Source organism: Gopherus flavomarginatus, chromosome 11 (genome assembly GCF_025201925.1).
Source record: "Gopherus flavomarginatus isolate rGopFla2 chromosome 11, rGopFla2.mat.asm, whole genome shotgun sequence".
Lineage (NCBI taxonomy): Eukaryota > Metazoa > Chordata > Testudines > Testudinidae > Gopherus > Gopherus flavomarginatus.
The window spans coordinates 2,819,376-2,845,845 of NC_066627.1; the positions used below are offsets into that span (position 1 = coordinate 2,819,376).

The 26,470-nt window shown below is 51.8% G+C and overlaps 3 gene segments (V, D, J or C); all 3 read left to right on the plus strand.

Moving 5' to 3' along the window:
- Nucleotides 1–795: 795 nt before the first annotated feature.
- Nucleotides 796–1,743, plus strand: LOC127031728 (Ig heavy chain V region 3-like). The segment is given in 3 exon segments: nucleotides 796–906; nucleotides 997–1,385; nucleotides 1,594–1,743. Coding segments are annotated over 3 exon segments (585 nt in total).
- An 11,127-nt stretch (nucleotides 1,744–12,870) lies between these two features.
- On the plus strand, nucleotides 12,871–18,461 carry LOC127031729 (immunoglobulin heavy variable 3-74-like). The segment is given in 3 exon segments: nucleotides 12,871–12,888; nucleotides 12,973–13,073; nucleotides 18,179–18,461. Coding segments are annotated over 3 exon segments (402 nt in total).
- A 1,829-nt stretch (nucleotides 18,462–20,290) lies between these two features.
- LOC127031730 (Ig heavy chain V region 3-like) lies at nucleotides 20,291–20,928 on the plus strand. The segment is given in 2 exon segments: nucleotides 20,291–20,392; nucleotides 20,486–20,928. Coding segments are annotated over 2 exon segments (489 nt in total).
- Nucleotides 20,929–26,470: the final 5,542 nt, after the last annotated feature.

A 26,470-nucleotide genomic window follows, 5' to 3' on the forward strand; every position in this document is an offset into this window, starting at 1 on the left:
GAACAGGAATAGAAACACGAATATAAATATCAGCTGCGCAGAATCATCTTCCTTCTCTGTAGCCTGAATCCTCCCTCGACTCCCCACTAAAGAAAATCTCCCAGACACGCTGCTCTCGGCCCACTAATGTCAGGGAGGCTTCACTGCAAAACCTTAACTCTGCCCTCAGACTCCCCCCCGCCCAGCTTCTCCCACCTCACCCACAGGCGGGCCCCAGACCCGGCCCGAAGCACGAGCCAGGCTTGCTCAGATCACGTCCCTAGTGTCACGGATCATTTCAATGGAGCCGGTCACTGCCGGGAAGGGAAAGGGGCCTCCGTCCCCAATCCCTCCCCGCGTCACGGGGAATCTTCCCTCTGCAGCGGGTGGCCCAGCCCAGTGGATCCCTGCGAAACGACCCCTCCCCGGACACTGACCCCCCTGACCGGACATAGCATGGTCCCTGTGCGCCTGGAACGGGGCTCCAGAGCTGAGTTCCCCCAGCCCCAATATCACCTCACAATACCCAGGCCCTCAGTTCCCCGGTGGGGAAATACAGTCACTGCAGGGAGCTGGTCATTCCTCCCAGGGGTCCGAAAGTGTTATCAGGACCCCAGCACCCTGTGCCCGGCGCTGCACAGACACATAGGACGGGACACTCTGACTCCTGCACCGGGAGCCCTAGGGCGAGTCACTCAGATCACTGGCAGCAGCAGTGTGTGTCTCTTATAAAGCAGGGACATGCAAATGAGGGAGACACTTTCCTGTTTAAATCTGTGCCTCTCTCTGCCCAGGCTGCACCCGGAGACACAATCCGCACCCCTGGGTCTGAGCAGTTACCAGCCAGTCCCTGAGAACTTTCCTCTCCAGCACCAGGGAAAATGGGATTTTTCCTCCTTGTAATTTTCGTTGTAGCCGCTTTGGAAGGTATTTCCTCACCTGAATAACGGGCAGTGTCAAGAATCTTGTGTTATCGCTGTTTTTATATCTATATTTACAACTTGTCTTTATTCCCAGGTGTCCGGTCCCAGGCGCTGGTGGAGTCCGGAGGGGATGTGAAAAAGCCCGGAGACTCTCTCCGCCTCTCCTGCAAAGCCTCCGGCTTCACCTTCAGCAGCTACTACATGAACTGGGTCCGCCAGGCTCCTGGCAAAGGACTAGAATGGGTCGCTATTATATACCCCGGTGGGAGTAGTACATACTACCTTGATTCAGTGAAAGGCCGATTCACCATCTCCAGGGATAATCCCAAGAGTGAGCTGTATCTGCAAATGACCGGCCTGAAGCCCGAGGACACCGCCCGCTATTACTGTGCGGGAGACACAGTGACACAAAACCGCTTTGTGATCAGACAAAAACCCAGGCTGCGGAATCGCCCTTCTCCCGGCAGCCGCGCGGGGGCAGCAGTGACACACACACCGCTCCGGGCTCACACAGGAGACCCGGCACCCGGGTGAATGTAACACAAACCTCCCGGCAGTTTTAACCCTTCCGTTCCCGGGCAACGTGTCTCCCCTTCCTGCCCAGAGCCCCGCTGGGTGCAGAGATCCCCTCGCTTCACCTGTGAACCCCAGTCCGGAGTGAGTCCTGTTCTGAGTCGCTCTCCCCTCGCAGACCTTGCGCGTTGACGCCCCCGGGCCCATCTCGGTGTCAGACTCACAGGACAGCGTCTGTCAGTATAAAGGGGACAAGCGCATTGGGGTTCGCATCAGACCCAACGGATGGAGCGAATTGCTCATGGGGCCAAATCCTCCGCTGGTGTAAAGTCACCGCAAGAGCTTCCGCTAGACTCGAGTAACTCCGGATTTACACCAGGGAGGCTCTGGCCCTTTCAGCAAACTGGGATGTTTCGCGGATTAACGCAGTGGAAGGTGATTAGTTCATTATAACCGATGTGGGGCCCCACACCGGGGCATCTTGGCCCTTCACAAGCGGTTATCGCCTTTCTCCCCACAGCGCCGCCAGGAGGCCGGGAACTATCCCAGCCCCTGGTTCAGAGAGGGGAGACTGAGGCACGGAGAGATGGAGGCTGGATATGGAAATGGGCCATTCAGAGTCCGGGTGGGGCTGTGGGCAGAGATCACCCAGCGCCTGAACAAACCCCGCTCCGCTGAGCCTGGGAATGTGGCACCGCCGGGGCTTTCCCAAGTGGCTCGTGGATTGTTTTCACCCCACTGACATGTGGAAATCACCGCCAGGACTCTCCGCTGGTGTCAGGGGGTGGAGGTGAATGAGCCCCACTCTAGCGAGCAGGTAAATGTGGGCACTGCTGGGACTTTCAAAGGAGACTCACGTTTTGTTTTGTTTTGATTTTTCATCCATGTGACATTTGGAAATCACAGTCTTAGTGTAACCGTGCAGCTAAGGATCCAGCCCACAATAAAGTTCCACAATGACAAAGAGTCACCATGGAGATAACAGACCCCGCCCCTCAGCCCTTGATGACATCACCAGTGTTTTCCCAGTAATTGAAATTTGGGAGGGAGGGTTTGAATTTACAGGGGGGCCAGGGCCAATGAGGTATGAGACAGTGAAGGTGAAGGGGGGCTGTGTGACACCATAGTAAGAACTGAAAATGTTTCATGACCAGTTTATTAGATTTAACTCATGTTTTTAAATCATCATACGAAGTAAAGTTGGCTACTCAAGCCTTCCATGAAGCATAACATTTAAGTCCTTCTTCTTATAGTTTTGCACAACTCTGTTCATGAACTTCTTGAATGGAATGCGTTCATCTTTGGTGGCTTCTCGTGTGTCTGGTACTTCCATTACCTCGGTTGATCTGCACATTAGTTCATTCACATCATCAGGCAGAAGGCGACTTCTTTCCGAACACAAAATTCTATTCAATGATGAAAAAGAAAGCTCAATTGTATCTGTTGTGACTGAGTAGCAAGAGATGAATTCCTACTTCTTCATCCCAAGAAACATGGCATAAAAATCGGCTCACGCCACTAGTGATGGTGAAAAAAGAAGTTGAAATCAAATATCATTCATTGGTCCTATCATATTCCACTCTATGTTCAAATTGTCTATTCTATCCTGAGCACATGGCAGCCTCATTGCTGGTAGTGCTTCACTTCACTCAGCTGTTGGTGTTTTATAAGACAGGGGTCTGTAAAAGTTACATAGAGGTTGAGTAGAATCTAGAAGTCGTAGTTGTAGATTTTTAATAATCAGGTCTGTGTAATTTTTCAGTAGCTTTAACAAACACTTCTTGTCCTCTTCCCTTAATGATTCAATATAAATTACTTCATTACTCAACTTCTGGACCGAAGTCTTTGCTTCTTCCAGTACTTTTTCAATGGATAGCTCTCTGATTGATCCAAATGTAGCTTCTGTGACTGGACAAAGATCTGCTACTATTGTAGCAGATGCCTGGATGGCATTGTGTAATGACCCAAGTGGTTTCAACAGTAGACTTACAAGAGAGAGAATGGCAATAATCTTCTCTGAACATAGTAGCAAAAGTTATCCACCAGCCTCACTACTTAGATCCATCCCATCTTGGTAGATACTTTCCAAAGCCAGTAATAACAGCTGGAGTAATTTTAAGACAACAGTCAAGGATGGCTCATGAGAAAGCCAGTGGGTTTTCCCAGGCTGGACTGATTTGAACTTCAGTCCCAGAGTATTTTCTAAGATATTCAGTCTTTTTGAACTCTTACTGAAAAAATAATATAATCAACACAATAAATTTATAGCTTTTTTATGTCTTTTAAGGAGTCTGCAGGTTGTACTAGTACTACTTAGAATAGATGGCTTCTGTGGTGTGTATAGGAGTGTCATGGTATAATCCCCACTCTGAATCTTAGCATCCAGAAGATGGGGTACCAGTATTAATTCCTCTAAACTCAATCCCAGTTTAGAACGTGTAGCACTGCCACCAACCAGGAATTCCAGTGCTTGGTACACTCTGGTCTCCCCCAAAACCTTGTCCGGGGACCCCCAAGACCCAGACCCTCTGGATCTCAACACAAGGAAAGTAAACCCTTTCCCCAACCTTTGCCTCTCCCAGGATCCCCTCCCTGGGTTACCCTGGAAGATCACTGTGTGATTCAAACTCCTTGAATCACAAAACAGAGAGGACAATTCACCTTCCTCCCTCCTTCTCTTTCCCCCTCCCAGACTCTTCCTGAGAGAAAGTAACCCTGGCACAGAGAGAAATCAGCCTCTCTCCCCCTCTTCCCTCCTTTCTCCCCACCAATTGCCTGGTGAATCCAGACCCAGTCCCCTGCGGTCTCACCAGGTTCTTAAACAAGAAAAGCTTTTAATTAAAGAAAGAAAAAACAGTAAAAATTATCTTTGTAAATTTAAAAAAAATGGAATAGGTACAGGGTCTTTCAGCTATAGACACTGGGAACATCCTCCCAGCCTAAGTATACAAGTACAAATTAAAATCCTTTTAGCAAAAATACCAATCTGAACTCCTTTCAGCCAAATACACAATTAAACTTCTTCCAACCAAATACACATTTGCAAATAAAAAAACAACCATAAGCCTAACTCACTTTATCAACCTAGTACTCACTAGTCTGAACTTATAAGAGCCTGGATTGGAGAGATTGGAGAGAAACCTGGTTGCACATCTGGTCACTCTGAGCCCCCAGAGTGAACAACAACCAAAACTAACAGCACAGCACAAAAACTTCCCTCCCTCCAGATTTGAAAGTCTCCTGTCCTCTGATTGGTCCTCTGGTCAGGTGACAGCCAGGCTCACTGATCTTGTTAACCCTTTCCAGGCAAAGAGATATGAAGCACTTCTGTTCTATTAACTCTTACTTATCTGTTTATGACAAGGAGAGATTAGGATTACACTGTTCTCTGAGCAAAGCTTGTGCTCCACCATGTCTTCCAGAAAAGTTTGCAGCTCCATCAAATGCACAAGCAGCCATGTGTTTGGGGTTCGATTGACAAGAATTTAACTCTTCTAAGATGCGAATTGTCACAGACGCAGCTGATGTGTTTTCTATCACTTGAACATCTAGAAATGCACCTACTGGCCTACCCCTGACATCAAGTTAATGCACACAAACACTGAATACTTGATGCCCATTTCCATTGGTGCATACATGGCTGATGAATGCAATTTTCTTGAATGTGTTAAGAGAGTCCTTCACTTTTTCAACTGTTGAATATTTTACTGTTGAACCACATGCTTCTAGCTCAGGGTGGGTAAACTTTTTGGCTGAGGACCACATTGCGGTTGCGAAACAGTATGGAGGGCCAGGTACCCAGCCTGCACCCTGCCCCTTATATGCCCCCTCCTACTTCCTGCTCCTTAACTGGCCCCCTAAGATCCCCTACCCATCCAACCCCTCGCTCCTTATCTCTTGACCATCCTCTCCCAGGACTCTTGACTCTAACTGCCCTCCTGGACCCCTGCCCCTAACCACTCCCCTGGAACCTCCCCATCCATCCGCCAGTCCCTTTCCAAATGTGACCCTGTGAACATGGGTGGAGGACTCAGGAGGAACAGGGGCAGTCACACAGCTAGAGAGAGGCGGTGGTTTCCCTTTGAAAGCACCACTTCTCTCCCATCGACTGTGCGGCTGTCTGGTGCTCCTACTCAGTCATCCACCTGTCACAGAGTTTGGGAAAGTCCAGTCTTACACCCCTCTTCCTGGGACTCACAGTGACTCTCAGCTAGCCAGTAAAACAGAAGATTTATTGGACAACAGGAATGCAGATTACAGCAGAGATTGGAGGCACAGCCAGGACCCCTCAATCAAGCCCCTCTGGGGTCAGGAAGCTTAGACCCCTGAATTCCAACCACCCAGCCCAAAATCGAAACTAAAACTCCACTCCCTCCAGCTGGCCCCTTCCTTTGTCCACTTTCCCAGGCAAAGGTGTTGACACCCCTCCCTGGCTCAGGTTACATGCTGAGCACTTGTCCCTCACCTAAAGACATACCAGGCTCTCCCATCCCCCACACAGATAGCCCCTACTCCATAACATCTCTCCCCCTTTTGAGACTGAACTGAGCGGGGTCACTCTGCCCAGTGACCTGGGGAAGTTCAGGGCCCCCTCTCTGGGACAACGCGTCCGCTATCAGGTTGGCACTTCCCTTCACATGGACCATGTCCATGTCATAGTCCTGCAGGAGCAGGCTCCACCTCAGGAGCTTGGCGTTGGCTCCTTTCATCTGGTGCAGCCAGGTCAGGGGAGAGTGGTCGGTGTACACGGTGAAGTGTCGCCCAAAGAGATATGGCTTCAGTTTCTTAAGGGCTCACACCATGGCCAGGCATTCCTTCTCAATGGCCACGTAGTTCTGCTCCCAGGGTAGCAACTTCTTGCTCAGGTACATGATGGGGTGTCTTTCCCGCTTTTCATCCTCCTGCATTAACACTGCCCCTAGTCCCGTGTCTGAGGCGTCGGTAAACACCATAAAGGGTTTGTCAAAATCTGGGTTTGCCAGAACTGGGCCACTAACCAGAGCCTCCTTCAGCGCCCGGAAAGCCTCCTGGCACTGCTCAGTCCAGACCACATTGTCTGGCTTCCCCTTCTTGCACAGCTCAGTGAGGGGAGTGGCTATGGAAATGGGGCACGAACCTTCGATAGTACCCCGCCATCCCAATAAAGGCCTGGACCTGCTTTCTGGTTTGGGAAGCAGGCCAGTCTCTGATCACCTCCACCTTGGCTGGTTCTGGCTTCAGGCAGCCGCTGCCCACCCGATGGCCCAGGTAAGATACTTCAGCCATCCCCACATTGCACTTATCAGCCTTTACTGTTAACGCAGCCTCCTGGAGTCGGTCCAGCACTTGTTTAACCTGGGACATGTGGTACTCCCAGGTCTGGCTAAAGACACAGATGCTGTCAATATACGCCACGGCAAAACTCTCCATCCCCCTCAGTAGCTGATCCACCAGGCGCTGGAAGGTGGCCGGTGCTCCCTTGAGGCCGAAGGGCAGGGTCAGAAACTCATAGAGCCCCAGAGGGGTGATAAAGGCCGATTTCAGCCTGGCATCTGCGTCCAGTGGCACTTGCCAGTAGCCCTTTGGTAAGATCCATAGAGGTGAGGTACTGAGCACCTCCCAGCTTGTCTAGGAGCTCATCAGGCCTGGGCATAGGGTAGGCATCAGATACGGTGATGGCATTGAGCTTTCGATAGTCCACACAGAACCGGATTGACCCATCCTTCTTGGGGACCAGCACCACAGGCGAGGCCCAAGGGCTGGAAGACAGCTGGATCACCCCCAAAGCCAGCATGTCCCTGACCTCTCTTTCAAGATCCTGGGCAGTTTTCCCGGTGACCCGAAAAGGGGAGCATCTTATCGGGGGATGTGACCCGGTCTCCAAGGTGGACAGTCAAATTAGTGCATCCAGGCTGGTTGGAAAACAGCTGTCGGTACAGATGCAGCACCCCTCTGATCTCAGCGTGCTGGGCCAGGGTCAGTTGATCAGAGAGGGGAATTGCCTCCAAGGGGGAACCAGACTTTGTCCCAGGGAATAGATCCACTAAAGGGTCATCTTCCTGCTTTTCCCAGTGTCCACACACGGCCAACACCACATTCCCCCTGTCATAGTATGGCTTCATCATATTCACATGGTACACCCGGCGATTATGAGCCTGGTTAGAGAGCTCCACCACATAGTTTACCTCATTTAATTGCTTGACAACCTTGAAGGGCCCTTCCCAGTCAGCCTGGAGTTTGTTTTTCCTCACGGGGATGAGACCCATCACCTGATTCCCAGTGGCGAAGGCATGGGCCCGCGCCATGCAATCATACCAGACCTTCTGTTTCCTCTGGGCTCATGCCAGATTCTCCCTGGCCAGGCCCATGAGCTCGGCCAGTCTTTCCTGGAAGGTCAGGACATACTCCACCACTGACTCTCCTTCGGGAGTGGCCTTCCCCTCCTATTCGTCTCTCATCAGGTCCAGGGGCCCCCTTACCCGCCTTCCATATAACAGTTCAAAAGGCGAAAAACCGGTAGATTCCTGGGGTACCTCCCTGTACACGAACAGCAGGTGAGGTAAGTAATTGTCCCAATCCTGCAGGTGCTGGTTCATAAATGTTTTTAGCATCATCTTTAGCGTCCCGTTGAATCTTTCCACCAGCCCGTTGGACTGGGGGTGATACACTGAGGCCCAGTTGTGCTGGACCCCACATTTCTGCCATAAGGACCAGAGCAGCGCCGACATGAAGTTGGACCCCTGGTCCGTTAAGACTTCCTTGGTGAACCCCATCTGGCTGAAAATGGTCAGCAGCACATCTGCCACTGTGTCTGCTTCGATAGCCACCACCTTGGGATAGCGAGTGGCGAAATCTACCACCACCAGAATGTATTTCTTTCCCGACTGGGTCACCTTGCTGAAAGGTCCCACTATGTCCATGGCCACCTTCTGGAAAGGCTCTTCTGTGATGGGTAAAGGCCTCAAAGCCACTTTCCCCTTGTCCCGGGCCTTCCCCACCCTCTGGCAGGGGTCACAGGATCAGCAGTACTGTCGGACATGGGTAAAGACCTCAGGCCAGTAAAAGTTCTGTAGCAGCCTCTGCCTGGTGCGCCGGATTCTCTGGTGCCCTGTGAGAGGGATGTCATGGGCCAGGTACAGTAGCTTTTGGCGAAACTTCTGGGGAACCACCAGCTGCCTCCTGATCCCCCATGACTCTACTTCCCCTGGGGGAGCCCATTCTCAGTACAGGAACCCCTTCTCCCACAGGAACCTCTCCTTGCAACCTCTCCTCATGGTCTGTACCGCACTAAGGTCAGCCCGGTCCTTGGGCTTCCGCAAGGAGAGATCTTTCTGCAACTCGGCCTGGACCTCAGCAGTTGGGACAGGGATGGGGACCTGCTCTCTCTCACTGGCTGGGTCTGAGGCCGCAGCCTCTTCGAGTCGTGTCCCTGGGCGTTCCCTCCCCACCAGGTTAGGGTCCTGCGCCTCGGGCAGAGTACCTTCCCCATTGTCGGGGTGCAGTGCCCTGTGCCAACTCTCACTACGGGTCACAACCAGGACACTCCGGGCATTGCTTGGCCAGACCTCCAGGTCCCCCCCATTAACACCTCCATGGGCAAATACTGGTGTACCTCCACATCCTTGGGGCCCTCCTTGGCCCCCCACTTCAGGTGTACCCTCGCCACGGGTACCTTGAATGGGGTCCCGCCCACACCCATCAGGGTCAGGTAGGTGTCGGGCACCATCCAATCTGATGCCACCACCTCGGGCTGGGACAGCGTCACCTCTGCACCCATGTCCCCGTACCCAGTGACCTCCCTCCCATCTACCTCCAGGGAAACAAGGCACTCTTTCCGGAGGGGCAGCCCCGCGCCCACCCTGTAAACCAAAAATGCAGAGCCTCAAGCATCCAGCCCCACAGAGGAGCTGACCTGGGGCCCTCCTCCCTCCTTCGCAGGTGGTACGTGGCCAGCCCCCTTTCCTGCGAATGCTGCCCCTCGTCCAGCTGGGTTTCAACCAAGTTAACCCGGTGTGGGGTCAGTCTGCTCAGTCTGTCCTTGAGCCTGCGGCACTGGGACCTTATGTGGCTCCTCTGGCCACATTGATAGCAGCTCATGTCCCGTTGGTCCCCTCAAACTGGTCGGTTGTCCCTGACACTGGACGTTCCCCTTGGGAGTGGGTTCTCCCTATTCCCCCTGTGGGAGGTCCCAGGATGACTCTCTCTGCATTGCAGGGGGTCTGTTTCTTTGGGACTCCTCCCTGCCACCCCCTGACCGGCTCTTCACACAGTCATCAGCCAGCCACCCTGCATGTCATGGGTTCTCTGGCTTTTGGTCCCTCAACCACAGCCTCAGGTCGGATGGGCACCGCTCATACAGTTGCTCCAGTACCAGCAGTTTAACCAGGTCCCCCGTCGTCTGGGCCCCATCTGCCCACTTGCTGGCATATCCCTCCAGGCGGACGGCTAGCTGCAGATAGGAGTCCTCAGGGGTTTTATCCTGACTCTGAAACCTCTCCCGGTACATCTCAGGAGTCAGCCCAAACTCGTGCAGCAGGGCCTGCTTGAATAGATCGTAGTTCCCTTTCTCCTCCTCTCCCAGCTGGCGGTACAATGCCAGTAAGGGGGTGAGAACCCGGAGCCTGTCTGCCAGAGCTACCTGCTGCAGCTCGCAGGCCGTCTCAAAGGCATCAGGAAGTCGTCCATGTCCTCGCCCTCCTTACGCTGAGCCAGGATGCACTTATCAAAGCTCCGCGCAGTCCTGGGCTCCCCCTCACTCACCGCAGCTGGGGCCCGCTGCCCCTCAGCCTCGCCAGTTACAGCTCATGATGATGCTGTCTCTCTTTCTCCTCCTGGTAATGTTCTCTCTGTTTCTCACGATCCTCCAGCTCTCTGTTTTAGCTCTCTCTCCCATTCCAGCCGCTTCCGCTCCACGGATGCCGAGCGTTGCCGGGAGGATCCCCTGCTGGGGGGTGAGCTTTGCCGGGAGGATCCCCTGCTGGCCGAGGGGGTCACGGTGCCCTCAGTAGCCGCTGGGTTCCTCCCCACTCTTCCCCTAGGCATAGGAAGGTGGGGTCTCGGGAAGCCCTCAGCCGCCGGCTGACCACTCCCAGCGGGGACAGACACTGGTGCCTGTGCTCATCTGCCTGGCTGCTTCCCTCAGAGACAGGGATCAGTTCATTCAAGCGATCTCCCTCCTCCAGCTGGGCAATCAGCTGGTCCTTGGTGCGTCTCCCCGGGCGCAGCCCCCTCTGCTTGCACAGCTCCAGCAGGTCGCACTTGCGCAGCTTGGCATACATCTTCCTGCTGGCCACTCACAGGCCGGGGTGCTCGCCGCTCCCCACGGTTTCCAGGGGGACCCCTAGTGCACCAGCCCTTCTTGAGGTCACCACCTCTCTGCCAGGGTTGAGCTGCAGACTCCTCCGTCCCTGGGACAGCTCACTGCAATCCCCCGGGGGACCCTGTTACTGCAAAGTCCTTCTCACTGGGCACACACTCCCAGGGGTTAATCACCCCTAAAATCGTCCCTTCATTTTACTGCTCCCCAGTCACTTACTGCAGGAAGCGCCGTCCACGGGGTGCAGTATCTCCCACCGCTGCCACCAGTTGTCACGCAGTGTGGGGGAGTCCGGTCCTGCACCCCTCTTCCTGGGACCCACAGTGACTCTCAGCCAGCCAGTAAAACAGAAGATTTATTGGACAACAGGAATGCAGGTTACAGCGGAGCTTGGAGGCACAGCCAGGACCCCTCAATCAAGCCCCTCTGGGGGTCCAGGAAGCTTAGACCCCTGAATTCCAACCACCCAGCCCAAAACAGAAACTAAAATCCATGCTCTAGGCACCAGCCCTCCAAGCATGTGCTTGGGGCCGCACTTTCGAAGGGGCGGCACTCCGCTCCCCCTTTTTTATTTTTATTTTTTTGCTTGGGGCATCATTGCCGGGAGCCGGCCCTGGCGCAGCCACTCGCCCGAGCCGGATCCGCGCCCACTGCCCAGCCCGACGGTGCCCTGCAGACCCCACTCGGACACACGGCGCCGCAGGGAGTGGCAGCAGCAGCAGGACCCCTCCTCCCTCCGTCCCCGGCTCCTCACACGCTCTGGGAGCATCTCACACAGCCGAGCCTGGGCTGCGGCGGCGGCGAGAGGGGCTCCCAGAGTCAGGGCCGCCTGGGCGTGGAGGGTGGGGGGGCAAGTGGGGCAATTTTCCTCAGGCTCAGGGCCCCGCAGGGTATGTCAGAGGCTCCCCCCGCCTCTGTCTTCCGCCATCCCCCGGTGTCTCAGCTGGTGAGGGGTCGGAGCTGCGAGCTGCAGCAGAGCGGCGGGAACTCAGGTCCGGCTGGAGACACCACGCCGCTGCAGCACTGTCGGGGAGAGGGGGTAAGCGGAATGGTAAGGGGCCAGGCAGGAGCCAGGCACTCCCCAACCCCATCCCCCACAGCCCCGACCCCCAGCTCCGAGCCCAGCCCCTCTGAGCTGGGCACCCCCCGGCCCCATCCCCCCACACCCAGCCCTGACCTCCATCTCTGAGTCCAGTCCCTCTGAGCTGGGCACTCTCCCAAACCCATCCTCCCCACCCAGCCCTGACCCTCAGCTCCAAGCCTAGCCTCTCTGAGCTGGGCACACACCCCCATCCCCATCCCCCCCACAGCCCTGACTCCCAGCTCTGAGACCAGCCCCTCTGAGCCAGACACTCCCAAGACCGCAATCCCCCCACAGCCCTGACCCCCAGCTCCAAGCTCAGCCCCTCTCAGCTGGGCAACCCCAACTCCATCCCCCACAGCCCTGACTCTCAGCTCCAAGCCCAGCCCCTCTGATCTGAGCATCCCTCTACCCCATCCCCTGCACCCCAGACCCCCAGCTCTGAGACCAGCCCCTCTGAGCCAGACAACCCCCAACCCCATCTCCCCACAGTCCTGAACCCAGCCCCTGTGAGCTGGGTACTCCCTAACCCAGAGCCCAGATCCCCCCACCCAGCCCTGGGCAACAGCAGCACCACTCCCAGGCCGTGACAGCCCATTGGCACCAACCATCACCCATCAACTGCCCATTATGTAATTGCAAATGTAGACAGACCAGTAAAGCATTTAATGTTTTTAAATCATGTATTTGGTGTATTTTCAAATTATTACAAATTAATTTTTGAATGTATTTCACTAGTTATTTTTTACATTTCCAAATATGTGTTACTGTAGTATTGCAACTTTTTTTTTATGGAAGGGGCCCCGAAATTGCATTGCCCCAGGCCTCCCGAATCCTCTGGGCAGCCCTGCCCAGAGTGAGTGAGGAGCCAGGGAGGGAGGGAAACAGGGTCCCCTGGAGCCGAGCTCTGGCTGCGGTGGCAGTGTGAGGAGGTGAGTGGCCAGCTGGGCTCATCGGTGCTGAGCAGGTAGCCCTGAAGCCGGAGAGCCTCGCCTTCCCTCCTGCCGGGGCTGGGCCAAGGCACCGTGAGGCTGAAGAGCAGTAGGTCTGAGGGGCTCTCCAAGTCCTCGGCTGCCAGCATGTCGGGGGTGAGGGCGGTGAGTGCGAACTGATCCACCTCGGCCACCAGCAGTGCTGCGAAGCCCCAGGGAGGGGGCCGTGTTCTCTGCACCTCCCCGCAGCCATGCCGCCACCTGGAAGTACTCCCACTCCGCACCGCCCAGCAGCTCCACCGCATGGGGACAGAGTCGGAGCTGGGCCAGGGCTCGGCTGCCGTGTGCTGGTAGCGGATCCCACGTTTGGGGGAGCCCAGTGCTGGGGCAGCAGGGGGTGCGGGTGGGGGCCATTGGTGGGCAGGAGGGGGAGCTCATGTCTGGGAGGAGGGACAGCCAATTTTTTTTTTTTTTTTTGCTTGGGGCAGCAAAAAACCTAGAGCCGGCCCTGCTCACACACACAGATACAGACACGGACTGACCGCACTGTTAGCAGAGACCAGCCCGCAACTTCCCCTTTCCCCCAGTACACTCTGTGCCCCTCACTCTGCTCCTCACCGCATTTCCTCACCCCCCCCCCATTCCTGTTATAATCCTTCAGGTGCTTCAGAAAACCGCAGCCTCTGGGATTCAGGAGAAACAAGTCCCTGCTCTAATGAGTCTTTAATTACTTATAGCAAGTGCAACAGCCTTGAAATGCCCATGGCCCCTTGGGAGCTTAGCCCTTAATGTGTACATTTCTTCACACGGCCCTAAAAATTCATCTTGAATAACGACACTCACATGGCAGAAAACATACACGAGGGAAAAGGAATAGAGAGAGCAGAACACAAGGACAAAAATAAAGCTGAGCTTGCTAATGTCTCTAGCAGTGACCATTCCAGACAGGAGTAGGGAACAGACCGTGACACCCTTATGCTGACTGGCACCTTACACTGTGTATAACCCGCCTGCTGGACACAAATATTAGCGGGTGTTCAGGTATTTCTATATGATTCAGTAACATGGGACATATTTTCACCCATCCTTATATAGCCCACAGACCCAGTGAGCTACTATCTCCCTGAAGGACCCTTCACTCTCCCAACCCCACCTCTCAAATTTTACAAAGCAATCTCTGAAAAGCTTCTCCCACCCCCGAAGGAAGCTGAGGCTGGCATCTGAGTGCACTGCCTCTCATCTGGGAGATAATATTCACAGCCTGACTGAGCAGGATTCTGCATCAGAGTCTCTTCACTTAGGACTCTCATAACAACATAGGGGACCCTAACCCCCAAATTGCCACTAATTTAAGGTGCTGGTAGAATAATAATAAATATTAATTTTGTCTTCTAGTCCAGCATTGCTAGAAAGAGTTTGATAGATTTATTTCAATTCTTCTAGAAAAGTGGTTCTCAAACTGGGGCCATTGCTTGTGTAGGGAAAGCCCCTGGTGGGCTGGGCCGTTTGTTTACCTGCCCCATCCACAGGTCCATCCGATCACAGCTCCCACTGGCTGCGGTTCACTGCTCCAGGCCAATAGGGGCTGCGGACAGTGGTGTGGGCTGAGGGATGTGCTGGCCACTGATTCCCGTGGCCCCCATTGGCCTGGAACAGTGATCCATGGCTAGTGGGAGCCATGATCGGCCAGACCTGCAGATGGCAGGGCAGCCCAGAGAGCGGAGCAAGAGAGGCAATTTGCCCCAGGCCCCGGGCCCCCCAATAGAGTTTTTTGGGGCCCCTGGAGGGGGGTCCTTAGTTCACTCCAGGGGCCCTGGAAAAATCTTGCAGGGCCCAGACCCCCAGAGCTTCTTCCACTCCCGGTCTTTGCTGGCGGGGGTTCCTTCTGCTCCAGGGCAGAAGGACCCCTGCCGGCAAGTTACTGCTGAAGCGGGACCTGCCGCTGAAGTGCAGCCGGGTCTTCGGAGGTAATTCAGTGGTGGGGGGCCCTTCCATTCCAGGACCTGCCGCTGATGTGCCCCAAAGACCTGCAGCGGAGGCCCCCCACTGCCGAATTACTGCTGAAGTGGGGCCCACTGCTGCCAAAGACCCCAGGCCTCATGGGTCTTTGGGGCACTTTGGCGGTGAGTCCTAGAATGGAAGGACCCCCGCCGCCGAATTACCACCAAAGTGGGGCCCCCTGCTGCCAAAGATCCCAGGCCCCCAGAATTTTCTGGGTGGTCCTGGCAGACGGGGAAGGTAAACAAACTGGCCCAGCCCAACAGGGGCTTTCTCTACACAAGCAGCATCCCCAGTTTAGGAACCACGGACCTAGCTATTCTGTAATGGCTTTCCTTCATAGATCTCAATGCACTGACAAAGGAGGTTCAATATAATTTCCCCCACATTTCAAGGACATGCACATTGAGGCACTGGGAGTGTTATTTCTTGCCCAAGATCACCCATCATACTAGTAGCAGAGCCAGGAATAAACTGCTGGATTCTCAAGTACCAGGTTAATGTGCCCCCACAAGATCACACTGCTCCAAGGATCTCACAAGAGCAGAGGGACAAGCAGACAGAACTTAGTGGAAGCTTTAAGCTGTCATGAGGTAAGAGGGAAGATACTCTCCTGGATTGGTAACTGGTTAAAAAATGGGAAACAAAGGGCAAGAATAAATGGTCAGTTTTCAGAATGGAGAGAGGTAAATAGTTGTGTGCCCCAGGGTCTGTATTTGGCCCAGTCCTATTCAACATATTCATCAGTGATCTGGGGAAAGGGGTAAACAGTGAGGAGGCAAAATTGGTAGATGATACAAAACTACTCAAGATAGTTAAGTCCCAGGCAGACTAGGAAGAGCTTCAGAAGGATCTCTCAGAACTGGGTGACTGGGCAACAAAATGGCAGATGAAATTCAATATTGATAAAATGCAGGGTAATGCACCTTGGAAAACATCATCCCACCTATAGAATGGTGGGGTCTAAATTAACTGTTACTGCTCAAGAGAGATCTTGGAGTCATCATGGACAGTTCTTTGAAAACATCAACTCCGTGTGGAGTGTCAGCAAAAAAAGGCAAACAGAAAGTTGGGAATCATTAAGAAAGGGATAGATGATAAGACTGAAAACACCATATTGCCTCTATATAAATCCATGGTACGCCCCCACCTTGAATACTGCATGCAGATGTGGTTGCCCCTGTAGTAAAAGGAGTTCCTGAGATATAAACCTTGGTATCAGAGGCCCGTATGAGGCTTAGACCTGAACTAAGGTAATGGTCAAGACCTTGCTAACGTAAAGCAAAGTGAAGCTGTGAGCCAGAGGCAGGCCCTGCTCACAGAAGCTGGCAAGGAAAGGGCTGATGCTGCAGAAAGAGACAGACTTAAAAGGTACTGAACAGCAGAGATCAGAACATTCACATACTTGTACACTCCACACAGATAACAAGGAACAGGCTGACCCACCTCAATGACAGGGCCAAAAGGGTAATAGGATGGATAGAGTTGTTTTGTTCAAACCAACATGTACAAGGTGAGAGGCGGCACCTTACTGCATAGAGGGGTTGTACCTTGCTATGTAGAGGGGTTGCACCTCAATACATCAGGAGTGATGTGTAACTTGTGTGACATAGTTCCTCCTCTACCTTGGTGGGTCTTGTGCTTCTTGGCAGGTTTGCTCACCTCAGTGATCTTCCCCACAGTCTGGGTCAACTCCTCCTGTGTCTGATCAGGAGTTGGGAGGTTTGGGGGGAACCCAGGCCCACCCTCTACTCCAGATTCCAGGCCAGGGCCCTGTGGATTGCAGCTGTCTATAGTGCCTCCTGTAACAGCTGCATGACAGCTACACCTCCCTGGGCAACTTCCCCATGGCCTCCTCCAAACACCTTCTTTATCCTCACCACAGGACCTTCCTCCTGGTGTCTGATAACGCTTGTACTCCTTAGTCCTCCAGCAGCACAGCCTCACACTCTCAGCTTCCCCACCCACACCTCTGGAGTGAGCTCCTTTTTAAACCCAGGTGCCCTGATTAGCCTGCCTTGATTGGCTGCAGGTGTTCTAATGAAAATAGCTATCTCCACTGCCTTCTAGAAAGATCTTAATTGGCCCCAGGTGCCTTAATTAACCTGGAGCAAGTGTCATTTGGTTACCAGGGTCCTAGGGATTTGTTTAGCCTGGGGCTAACATACCTGTTTCTCAGGACTTTACTGTAACCATCTGGCCTTGCCCCATCACACTTGTTTGTACCTGTGTATAAGAATGTATCCTTGGGGCAGTGTCTTTGTCCAGCCTAGGGGGCAGTGGAAAGTCCCGCCACTGACTGAGCTGAGTCCATTTTCAGGGAGCACATAAGTACTAGCTAGCCACACCTCAGCAGCACCTTTGACTTCTATGCTGGGGAGCTGGAGACTGTGTTTCTCTTCGACAATAATCCTGGCCAACATGCCTTTATACCTTACTAGAGTCTGTGGTCATTGGGAGTTCTCTCGGGGTCTGCTGTGTCAGCTATCTGTGCAGAGCTGGGACAGCACACAGAGGGATCACACATGCAGCCAATTATATCAACATTGAACCGAGCAGAGCACCACACCAGTAGCATCTGACGACAACCCCATCTCAGGAAATATATTGGAATTGGAAAAGGTTCAGAGAAGAGCAACAAAAATGATGAGGGGTATGGAGCAGCTGGCATATGATGAGAGATTAATAAGACTGGGACTTTTCAGCTTGGACAAGAGACATCCAGGGGGGATATAATAGAGGTCTATAGAATCATGACTGGTTTGGGGAAAGTAAATAAGGAAGTGTTATGTACTCTTTATCATAACACAAGAACTAGGCGTCACAAAATGAAATTAATGGCCTGTAGGTTTAAAAAAAATAAAAGGAAGCATTTTTCACACAATGCACAGTCAACTTGTGGGACTCCTTGCCCGAGGATGTGATGAAGGCCAAAGAACTAGATACATTCATGGAGGATAGGTCCATCAATGGCTATTAGCCAGGATGGGTAGGGATGGTGTATGTAGCCTCTCTTTGCCAGAAGCTGAGAAGGAGTGACAACAAGCAATGGATCACTTGATGATTCCCTGTTGTGTTCATTCCCTCTGGGGCACCTGGCATTGGCCACTGTCGGCAGTCAGGATACTGGGCTACAAGGATCTTTGGTGTGACCCAGTGTGGCCGTTTTTATGTTCTTGAGGTGAGCAACGAATAAGGAATTTTGTCTCTAAAAATTGTAGAGAACCCTGCAGAAATTATTCTTTGAGTAAAGTTCTACTCTTCTCCTTTACTGAGGTAACACTTTCCCACCACACCCACCTCCAGGAGGCTGAGTTTGCTGAGGGCTGAGGTCCAAGATATGTGTTGTAAAGAGGAGGAGATGCAAATTCAGTGGTTAATGTGACTCATTTTCCCCCTTTGATTAAAATTCCCTGCTTCAATGTACCGTTGCCTTGTTTTCTCCCTTATCCGCCAGGGCCCACTCGCAGGTGGTTCTGACCCAGTTGGGGCCAGCGCTGAAGAAGGCTGGAGAGTCCCACACGCTGCAATGTGCCACCTGCAGGTTCACTCTGAGCAGCGCTTGGATGTGCTGGTTCAGACGGGAGCCCGGGAAGGGGCTGTGGTGGCTGGCCAGGTACTATGATCCCTCCATCCACAGATACGCCTCCTCGATCCAGGGGAGATCTGCAGCCTCCAAGGACAGCACCACTTTCTGCTTGCACATGACCAGCCTGAAAGCTGAGGACACCGCTGTGTAGAGACGCTGACAATGTGAGGGGAAGCCAGCCTGGGCTCAGACACAAACCTTCCTGGTAGCTGCAGCAGAAGCCCAGAATAGTCCCATGTTCACCTCTCAGTTCCCGTGTGTGGATAGAAAGTAGGAGAGGTGAAAACACAAATCCTGGCAGCTACGTAAGGGAACAAGGCTATTCCCCAAATCCCTGTTTGTCAATGCCAGAGAGCTGGGTCATGTCTGTTTATAGATTTATTTAACTCCCTGCCCTGTACATAGTCTCACTTCGATTAACCTCATCAATGAACTGGTCTCCAGCCAGTCTGAGAGCCTAGTACCATGGTGCATTATGGAGCCACCCACCCTCATCGTCTGAGCATCATTCAGTATAACTGTCTATGGGACATTCCCTGAGAACATTCTCTCTCTCTCTCTCCAATGTGTGTGAATGAGTGTTGGGATATGAAAGGGAACATGAGTGGTCATGGGAATGGAGATCTGTGTCTCAGCATGAATTCTGTACTTGTCTGAAAGTCAGTGTGAATGGAAATATTTGTGGGTTGTTTGTTTGTTTTTTGTTATCCCTCAATATTACATCCTGAGGATGGTTTAAAAACACGTAGCGTTCAAGTCACAAAACTTCTTTAAACACAACAACGAGAAAGCTTCTGTCGGCATTTGATTGCTTATTAGTAATTAACTAAGTAAATGATATTGGTGATGATGCTCAGCGGTGATAGATTTGGTGCTGGTTGTGGTCCTGGCTCCCAGAGTCTCCAGAAGCTGGAAATGGGCGACAGGGGATGGGTCACTCAGTGATTCCCTGTTCTGTTCATTCTCTCTGGGACACCTGCCATTGGCCACTGTGGGAAGACAGGACACAGGGCTAGATGGATCTTTGGTCTGACCCAGTCTGGCCCCTCTTATACTCTTAATTATAGTTTAGGCTCCCATAGTTCTAGCCACGGTGCAGACACAGACCATAATACCTCCCTCAGTCCCACCGAGTTTACAATCCCAGTGGAAATGGAAAGCGGCGTGTGACTGGGAACAGGAATAGAAACACTAATATAAATATCAGTCACACAGAATCATCTTCCTTCTCTGTAGCCTTGAATCCTCCCTCGACTCCCCCCTAAAGAAAATCTCCCAGACACGCCGCTCTCGGCCCACTAATGTCAGGGAGGCTCCACTGCAAAACCTTAACTCTGCCCTCAGACTCCCCGCCGCCCAGCTTCTCCCTCCTGCACCCACAGGCGGGCCCCAGACCCGGCCCGAAGCACGAGCCAGGCTTGCTCAGATCACGTCTCTAGTGTCACGGATCATTTCAATGGAGCCGGTCACTGCCGGGAAGGGAAAGGGGCCTCCGTCCCCAATCCCTCCCCTGCCACAGGGAATCTTCCCTCTCCAGCGGGTGGCCCAGCCCAGTGGATCCCTGCGACACGACCCCTCCCTGGACACTGACCCCCCTGACCAGACATTGCATGGCCCCTGTGAGCCTGGAACGGGGCTCCACAGCTGAGTCCCCGCCAGCCCCAATATCACCTCACAATAGCCAGGCCCTCAGTTCCCGGGTGGTGAAATAAAGTCAATGCAGGGAGCTGGTCATTCCACCCAAGGGTCCAAAAGTGTTATCAGGACCCCAGCGCCCTGTGCCTGGGGCTGCACGGACACATAGGACGGGACACTCTGACTCCTGCACCTGGAGCCCTAGGGCGAGTCACTCAGATCAGTGGCAGCAGGAGTGTGTGTCTCTTATAAAGCGGGGACATGCAAATGAGGGAGACACTTTCCTGTTTAAATCTGTGCCTCTCTCTGCCCAGGCTGCACCCGGAGACACAATCCGCACCCCTGGGTCTGTGCAGTTACCAGCCAGTCCCTGAGAACTTTCCCGTCCAGCACCCGGGAAAATGGGATTTTTGCTCCTTGTGATTTTCTCTGTAGCTGCTTTGGAAGGTATTTTCCTCCTCTGAATAACAGGAAGAGATAGAAGAATATTGTGTTACCGCTGTTTTTATACCGATATTAATGGCCTGTCTTTATCCCCAGGTATCTGGTCCCAGGTGCAGCTGGTGGAGTCCGGAGGGGATGTGAAAAAGCCCGGAGACTCTCTCCGCCTCTCCTGCAAAGCCTCCGGCTTCACCTTTAGCAGCTACTGGATGAGCTGGGTCCGCCAGGCTCCCGGCAAGGGGTTGGAATGGGTCGCTATTATATACCCCGGTGGGAGTAGTACATATTACCTTGATTCCGTCAAAGGCCGATTCACCATCTCCAGGGATGATCCCAAGAGTGAGCTGTATCTGCAAATGACCGGCCTGAAGCCCGAGGACACCGCCCGCTATTACTGCGCGGGAGACACAGTGACACGAAACCGGTTTGTGACCCTACAAAAACCCAGGCTGCGGAACCGCCCTTCTCCCGGCAGCCGCGCGGGGGCAGCAGTGACACACACACCGCTCCGGGCTCACACAGGAGACCCGGCACCCGGGTGAATGTAACACAAACCTCCCGGCAGTTTTAACCCTTCCGTTCCCGGGCAATGTGTCTCCCCTTCCTGCCCAGAGCCCCGCTGGGTGCAGAGATCCCTTGCTTCATCTGTTGTGAACCTCAATCCGGAGTGAGTCCTGTTCTGAGTCGCTCTCCCCTCGGAGATCTGGCGCGTTGGCTCCCCCGAGGCCCGTCTCTGTGTCAGACTCACAGGACAGCGTCTGTCAGTATAAACAGGACAAGCGCATTGGGGTTCGCATCAGACCCAAAGGATGGAGCGAATTGCTCCTGGGGCCAAATCCTCCGCTGGTGTAAAGTCACCGCAGCTGCTTTCACTAGACTCGAGTTACTCCGGATTTACACCAGGGAGGCTCTGACCCTTTCAGCAAACTGGGATGTTTCGCGGATTAACGCAGCGGAAGGTGATTAGTTCATTATAACCGATGTGGGGCCCCTCACCGAGGCGTCTCCGCCCTTCACACGCTCTTATCCCTTTATCCCCACAGCGCCGCCGGGAGGCCGGGAACTATCCCAGCCCCTGTTTCAGAGAGGGGAGACTGAGGCACAGAGAGATGGAGGCTGGATATGGAAATGGGCCATTCAGAGTCCGGGTGGGGCTGTGGGCAGAGATCACCCAGCGCCTGAACAAACCCCGCTCCGCTGAGCCTGGGAATGTGGCACCTCCGGGACTTTCCCAAGCTGCTCGTGGATTGTTTTCACCCCACTGACATGTGGAAATAACAGACCGGACTCTCCGCTGGTGTCAGGGGGTGAAGGTGAATGAGCCCCACTCTAGCGAGCAGGTAAATGTGGGCACTGCTGGGACTTTCAAAAGAGACTCATGTTTTGTTTTGTTTTGTTTTTTAATCCAAGTGACATTTGGAAATCACAGTCTTAGCGTAAAGGGTGCAGCTAAGGATCCAGCCCACAATAAAATTCCACAATGTCAAGGAGTCAGCTTCGAGATAACAGACCCCGCCCCCAGGGCCGTCCTTAGGATTTATGGGGCCCTACGCAGTATTATTAAACTGGTGCCCCTATGCCGGATGGCAGCCCAAGCTCACAGCCTGCTGGGGGAGGGGCAGGAGGGACTTGACAGCAAAGGATAATGAGATGCCCAGCCTGCCTCATGGTGGCGGAGATCCCGCAGAGACTTCCATGCCCTCTCCCTCATGCAGAATGGACATGAAGAAAGTACCTAATTAAAAGCACTAAAATTTGGGAATAAAAAATGTCAGTCACAGGTTTTTTGATGTGCCCTGAAGTTTGTCAGAGATTTATTTGCAAAAACTTCATAGTAAGGGTGAATCAGCTGTCCTGCTGAATACAACATTACATATAATGGAATACATGATGCAGCTCTTCTCTGTTTTACATTTTCTTCATCAGTATTTATAAACTGAATTTATATTTTAAATGTACTCAAATCTTAAGCCAGCATTCCAGATTACTACATATTTAACTCACTGAAACAAAGACATTCTTTTAAATTAATCAGAGAGGTTTAGTGTGTTCATAACAATGTTCATTGCTTTTAGAAAAAGGGAACAGTAATTTACTTTGTGTGATCTCCATAACAAGAGACATGGTTATGAAATTTCACCAACTTTAAAAAAATGTTTCCAAAGATTTTAGGTATGACAAGGATTTTGTCTTACTAAGGTACTGATTTTGCTGGAGAGTTCTTTTAAAACTAGTTCGTTGGATAGTCAGAAGTAAAGAAAGGGAACTCTTTGTCCAGCTATCTGGAAGGGAAGGACTGTTGTCCCTTTAAGGGCTCTCTTCAGTGGGGAGTGGGGGGAGAGGTGGTGAAGGGATGGACAGAAAGGACAGGAAGACTTGGAAGCACTTTTTTTTTAAGTATAGTAATTAAAATGTGTATTTTAGATAAGGGAGGTCTTTTGAAGGATTTATTTAAAAAACTGTATGTCTGAAGATCCACGCATTTAAGGCTAAAGATGATTGTGCATCTAAAACTCTATGCAAGAATTTTTTAGAAATGTGATTTTATAATCTTCACCAGCTCACTAATGAAATATTTTTAAAGCAAATTTTTAACTAAGGTCCTATAGACTGACATGTTCTGTGTAAATATTACATTAATGCACAACTGTTTTTGTCAGTAAAGTCAGAAACTGACAGTATAAAAATTTATTTGGGCATAAGCTTTCGTGGACATCTGATGAAATGGGTTCTAGTCCACAAAAGCTTATGCCCAAATAATTTGTTAGTCTTTGAGGTGACACAAGGACTCGTCCTTGTTTTTGCTGATACAGACTAACAGGACTACCCCTCTGAAACCTGTCAGTATATACCTTGGGGTTGGCAAATGCCTGTTAAATGGTTTTATTGCCCCTTGAATGTCTCTTTAACAGTTTCAATGTTGTGCTAATAGGTCTGGCAGGCTGGAGGTTTTTTCACTTTTAACTACTAGATTCCCTCCCAAGGAAGACTCACCAGGCTAGAGCAGCCATCTGTGGGAGCCTGCAGGAAGGGTCAAAACAGGGATAGGAAAACAAGCGGGTGGACACTAAGACCCAGTGGTGCCCCAAAGTTTCAGGTGCCCTACGCAGCTGCCTATGTTGCCTATGCCTAAGGACGGGCCTGCCCGCCCCTCAGCCCTTGATGACATCACCAGTGTTTTCCCAGTAATTTAAATTTGGGAGGGAGGGTTTTTGAATTTACAGAGGGGTCAGGGCCAATGGGGGATAGGACCGTGAGGATGAAGAGGGGCTGTACGGGGCTGTACGACACCATAGTAAGAACTGAAAATGTTTCATGGCCATTTTATTAGATTTAACTCATGTTTTAAAATCATCACACAGATTAAAGTTGGCTGCTCAAGCCTTGTATGAAGCGCTACGTCTCCATCCTTCTTGGTTTCTTGTAATAGTTTTGCTCAACTCTGTTAATGAACTTCTTGGATGGAATGTGTTCATCTATTGTGGCTTCTCCTGTGCCTGGTCTTACATTCCTTCAACTGATATGCTCATTAGTTCATTCACATCATCAGACAGAAGGCGACTTCTTTCCGAACACAAAATTCTATTCAATGATGAAAAAGAAAGCTCAACTGTAGCTGCTGTGACTGGGAGTAGCAAGAGATAAATTCCTACTTCTTTCATCCCAGGAAATATGGCATAAAGATCGGCTCACGCCACTAGTGATGATAAAAAAAGAAGTTGAAGTCAAATGTTCATTCATTCGTCGTACAATATTCCATCCACTCTGTGTTCAATTTCTCTATTCTGTCCTGAGCACATTCCAGCCTCATTGCTGGTAGTGTCTCACTCCACTCAGCTGTTGGTGTTTTATAGGACAGGGGTCTGTAAAAGTTACATAGAGGTTGAGTATAATCTAGAAGTCACTGTTATAGATTTTTAATAATCAGGTCTGTGTAATTTTTCAGTAGTCTTAACAAACACTTCTTGTCCTCTTCCCTTAATGATTCAATATAAATGACTTCATTACTCAACTTCTGGACTGAAGTCTTTGCTTCTTCCAGTACTTTTTCAATGGATAGCTCTCTGATTGATCCAAATGTAGCTTCTATGACTGGACAAAGATCTGCTACTATTGTAGCAGATGCCTGGATGGCATTGTTTAATGACACAAGTGGTTTCAACAGTAGACTTACAAGAGAGAGAATGGCAATAGTCTTCTTGTAACGTAGTAGCAAAAATGATCCATCAGCCTCACTACTTAGATCCATCCCATTTTGGTAGATACTTTCCAAAGCCAGTAATAACAGCTGGAGTAATTTTAAGACAACAGTCAAGAGTGGCTCATGAGAAAGCCAGAGGGTTTTCCCAGGTTGGACTGATTGAACTTCAGTCCCAGAGTATTTTCTATATTTTCTAAGATATTCAGTCTTTTCGGACTCTTACTGAAAAAAGAATATAACGAAGACAATAAATTTATAGCTTTTTTAAATGTCTTTTGAAGAGTCTGCAGTTTGTACTATTGCTACTTAGAATACATGGCTTCTGCGGTGTGTATAGGAGAGACTAGGGTTACACTTTTCTCTGAGCAAAGCTGGTACTCTACCATGTCTTCGAGAGAAGTTTGCAGCTCCAACAAATGCACAAGCAGCCATGTGTCTGGGGTCCAATTGACAAGCATTTAACTCTTCTAAGATGTGGGTTGTCACAGATGCAGCCGATGTGTCTTCTATAACTTGAACATCTAGAAATGCATCTACTAACCTACCCCTGACATCAAGCTAATGTACACAAACACTGAATACTTGATGCCCATTTTCATCGATTCATTCATCAGCCATGTATGCAATTTTTTTGAATGTGTTGAGAGAGTTCTTTACTATTTCAGCTGTTGAATTTTTCACTGGTGAACTACATGCTTCTAACCCAGGGTGGGCAAACTTTTTTGCCAAGGGCCACATTGGGGTTGCAAAACAGTTTGGAGGGCCGGGTAGGGAAGGCTTTGCCTCCCCAATCAGCCTGCCCTCTGCCCCTTATCTGCCCCCTCCTACTTCCTGCTCCTTGACTGTCCCACTTAATATCCCCTACTCGTCCCCCCCCCCGCTCCCTATCCCTTGACCATCCCCTCCCAGGACCCCTGTCTCTAACTACCCTCCTGGACCCCCTGCTCCTAACCACTCCTCTGGAACCTCCCCATCCATTCCCCAGCCCCTTTCCGAATGTGGCCCTGTGAACATGGGTGGAGGACTCAGGAGGAACAGGGGAAGTCACGCAGCAGGAGAGAGGCAATGGTTTCCCTGTCAAAGCAGCACTTCTCTCCCATTGACTGCGCGGCTGCCCGGTGCTCCTACGGAGTCCTCCACCCACGTTCCCTATGCTTCAACCACCCGCACTGCATGCCTGCTCCCCTGACCCTGCAGGGGGGTGCACCAGTGCTGAGCTGCCCAGGAGCCCAGCTCTGGGGTCCCCTGTTGTTGGGGGGGCCCCATGCCAGGGCACTCTGTATTCATTGTCAAATCTGTCCAGAGCCATGACGCCCAACTGGAGCCATCCGCACAGCCACACTGCTAGCACAGCGAGCTGAGGCTGGAGGTGGGGGGAGAGACAGCAGGGGGCTAGTCTCCCCGGTTGGGAGTTCAGAAGCCAGGCAGGATGGCCTTGTGGGCTGTAGTTTGCCCACCTCCATTCTAGCCAGTCAGTTGAGATTCTTGCAGAAAGATAATGATAAAGTCAGAAACAGTGTTCAACTTCAGGATGAACAAGTGACAATGCCCTTAACACTGGCCTCCAGTTTGGTAGTGTGTGGTATGTCTTGCTTAAATAGAAAGTATGATGCCACAGTTGTGTTTGTTCGCATGAACTGCGTTGTATTTCCAGCATTCTTAACAACCTCATTAACACTCACCGGTGTTGTCCTTGGTCAGTGGAGACTCAGAGTTCAGAGGTGCTTTCACATGAGGTCACCTCCCAGCTGGGGGCCAAGAAAGCACTTTCTTCGTTCCTCCAGCTGCTCACTCTTTGGTCTGGCCACTGTTTTTCATTGTGCCGCTGTTCAGTCCATTGCTCTCTTGCCAATGGCCCTGCACCATCACCTTCTGCTGCCGCC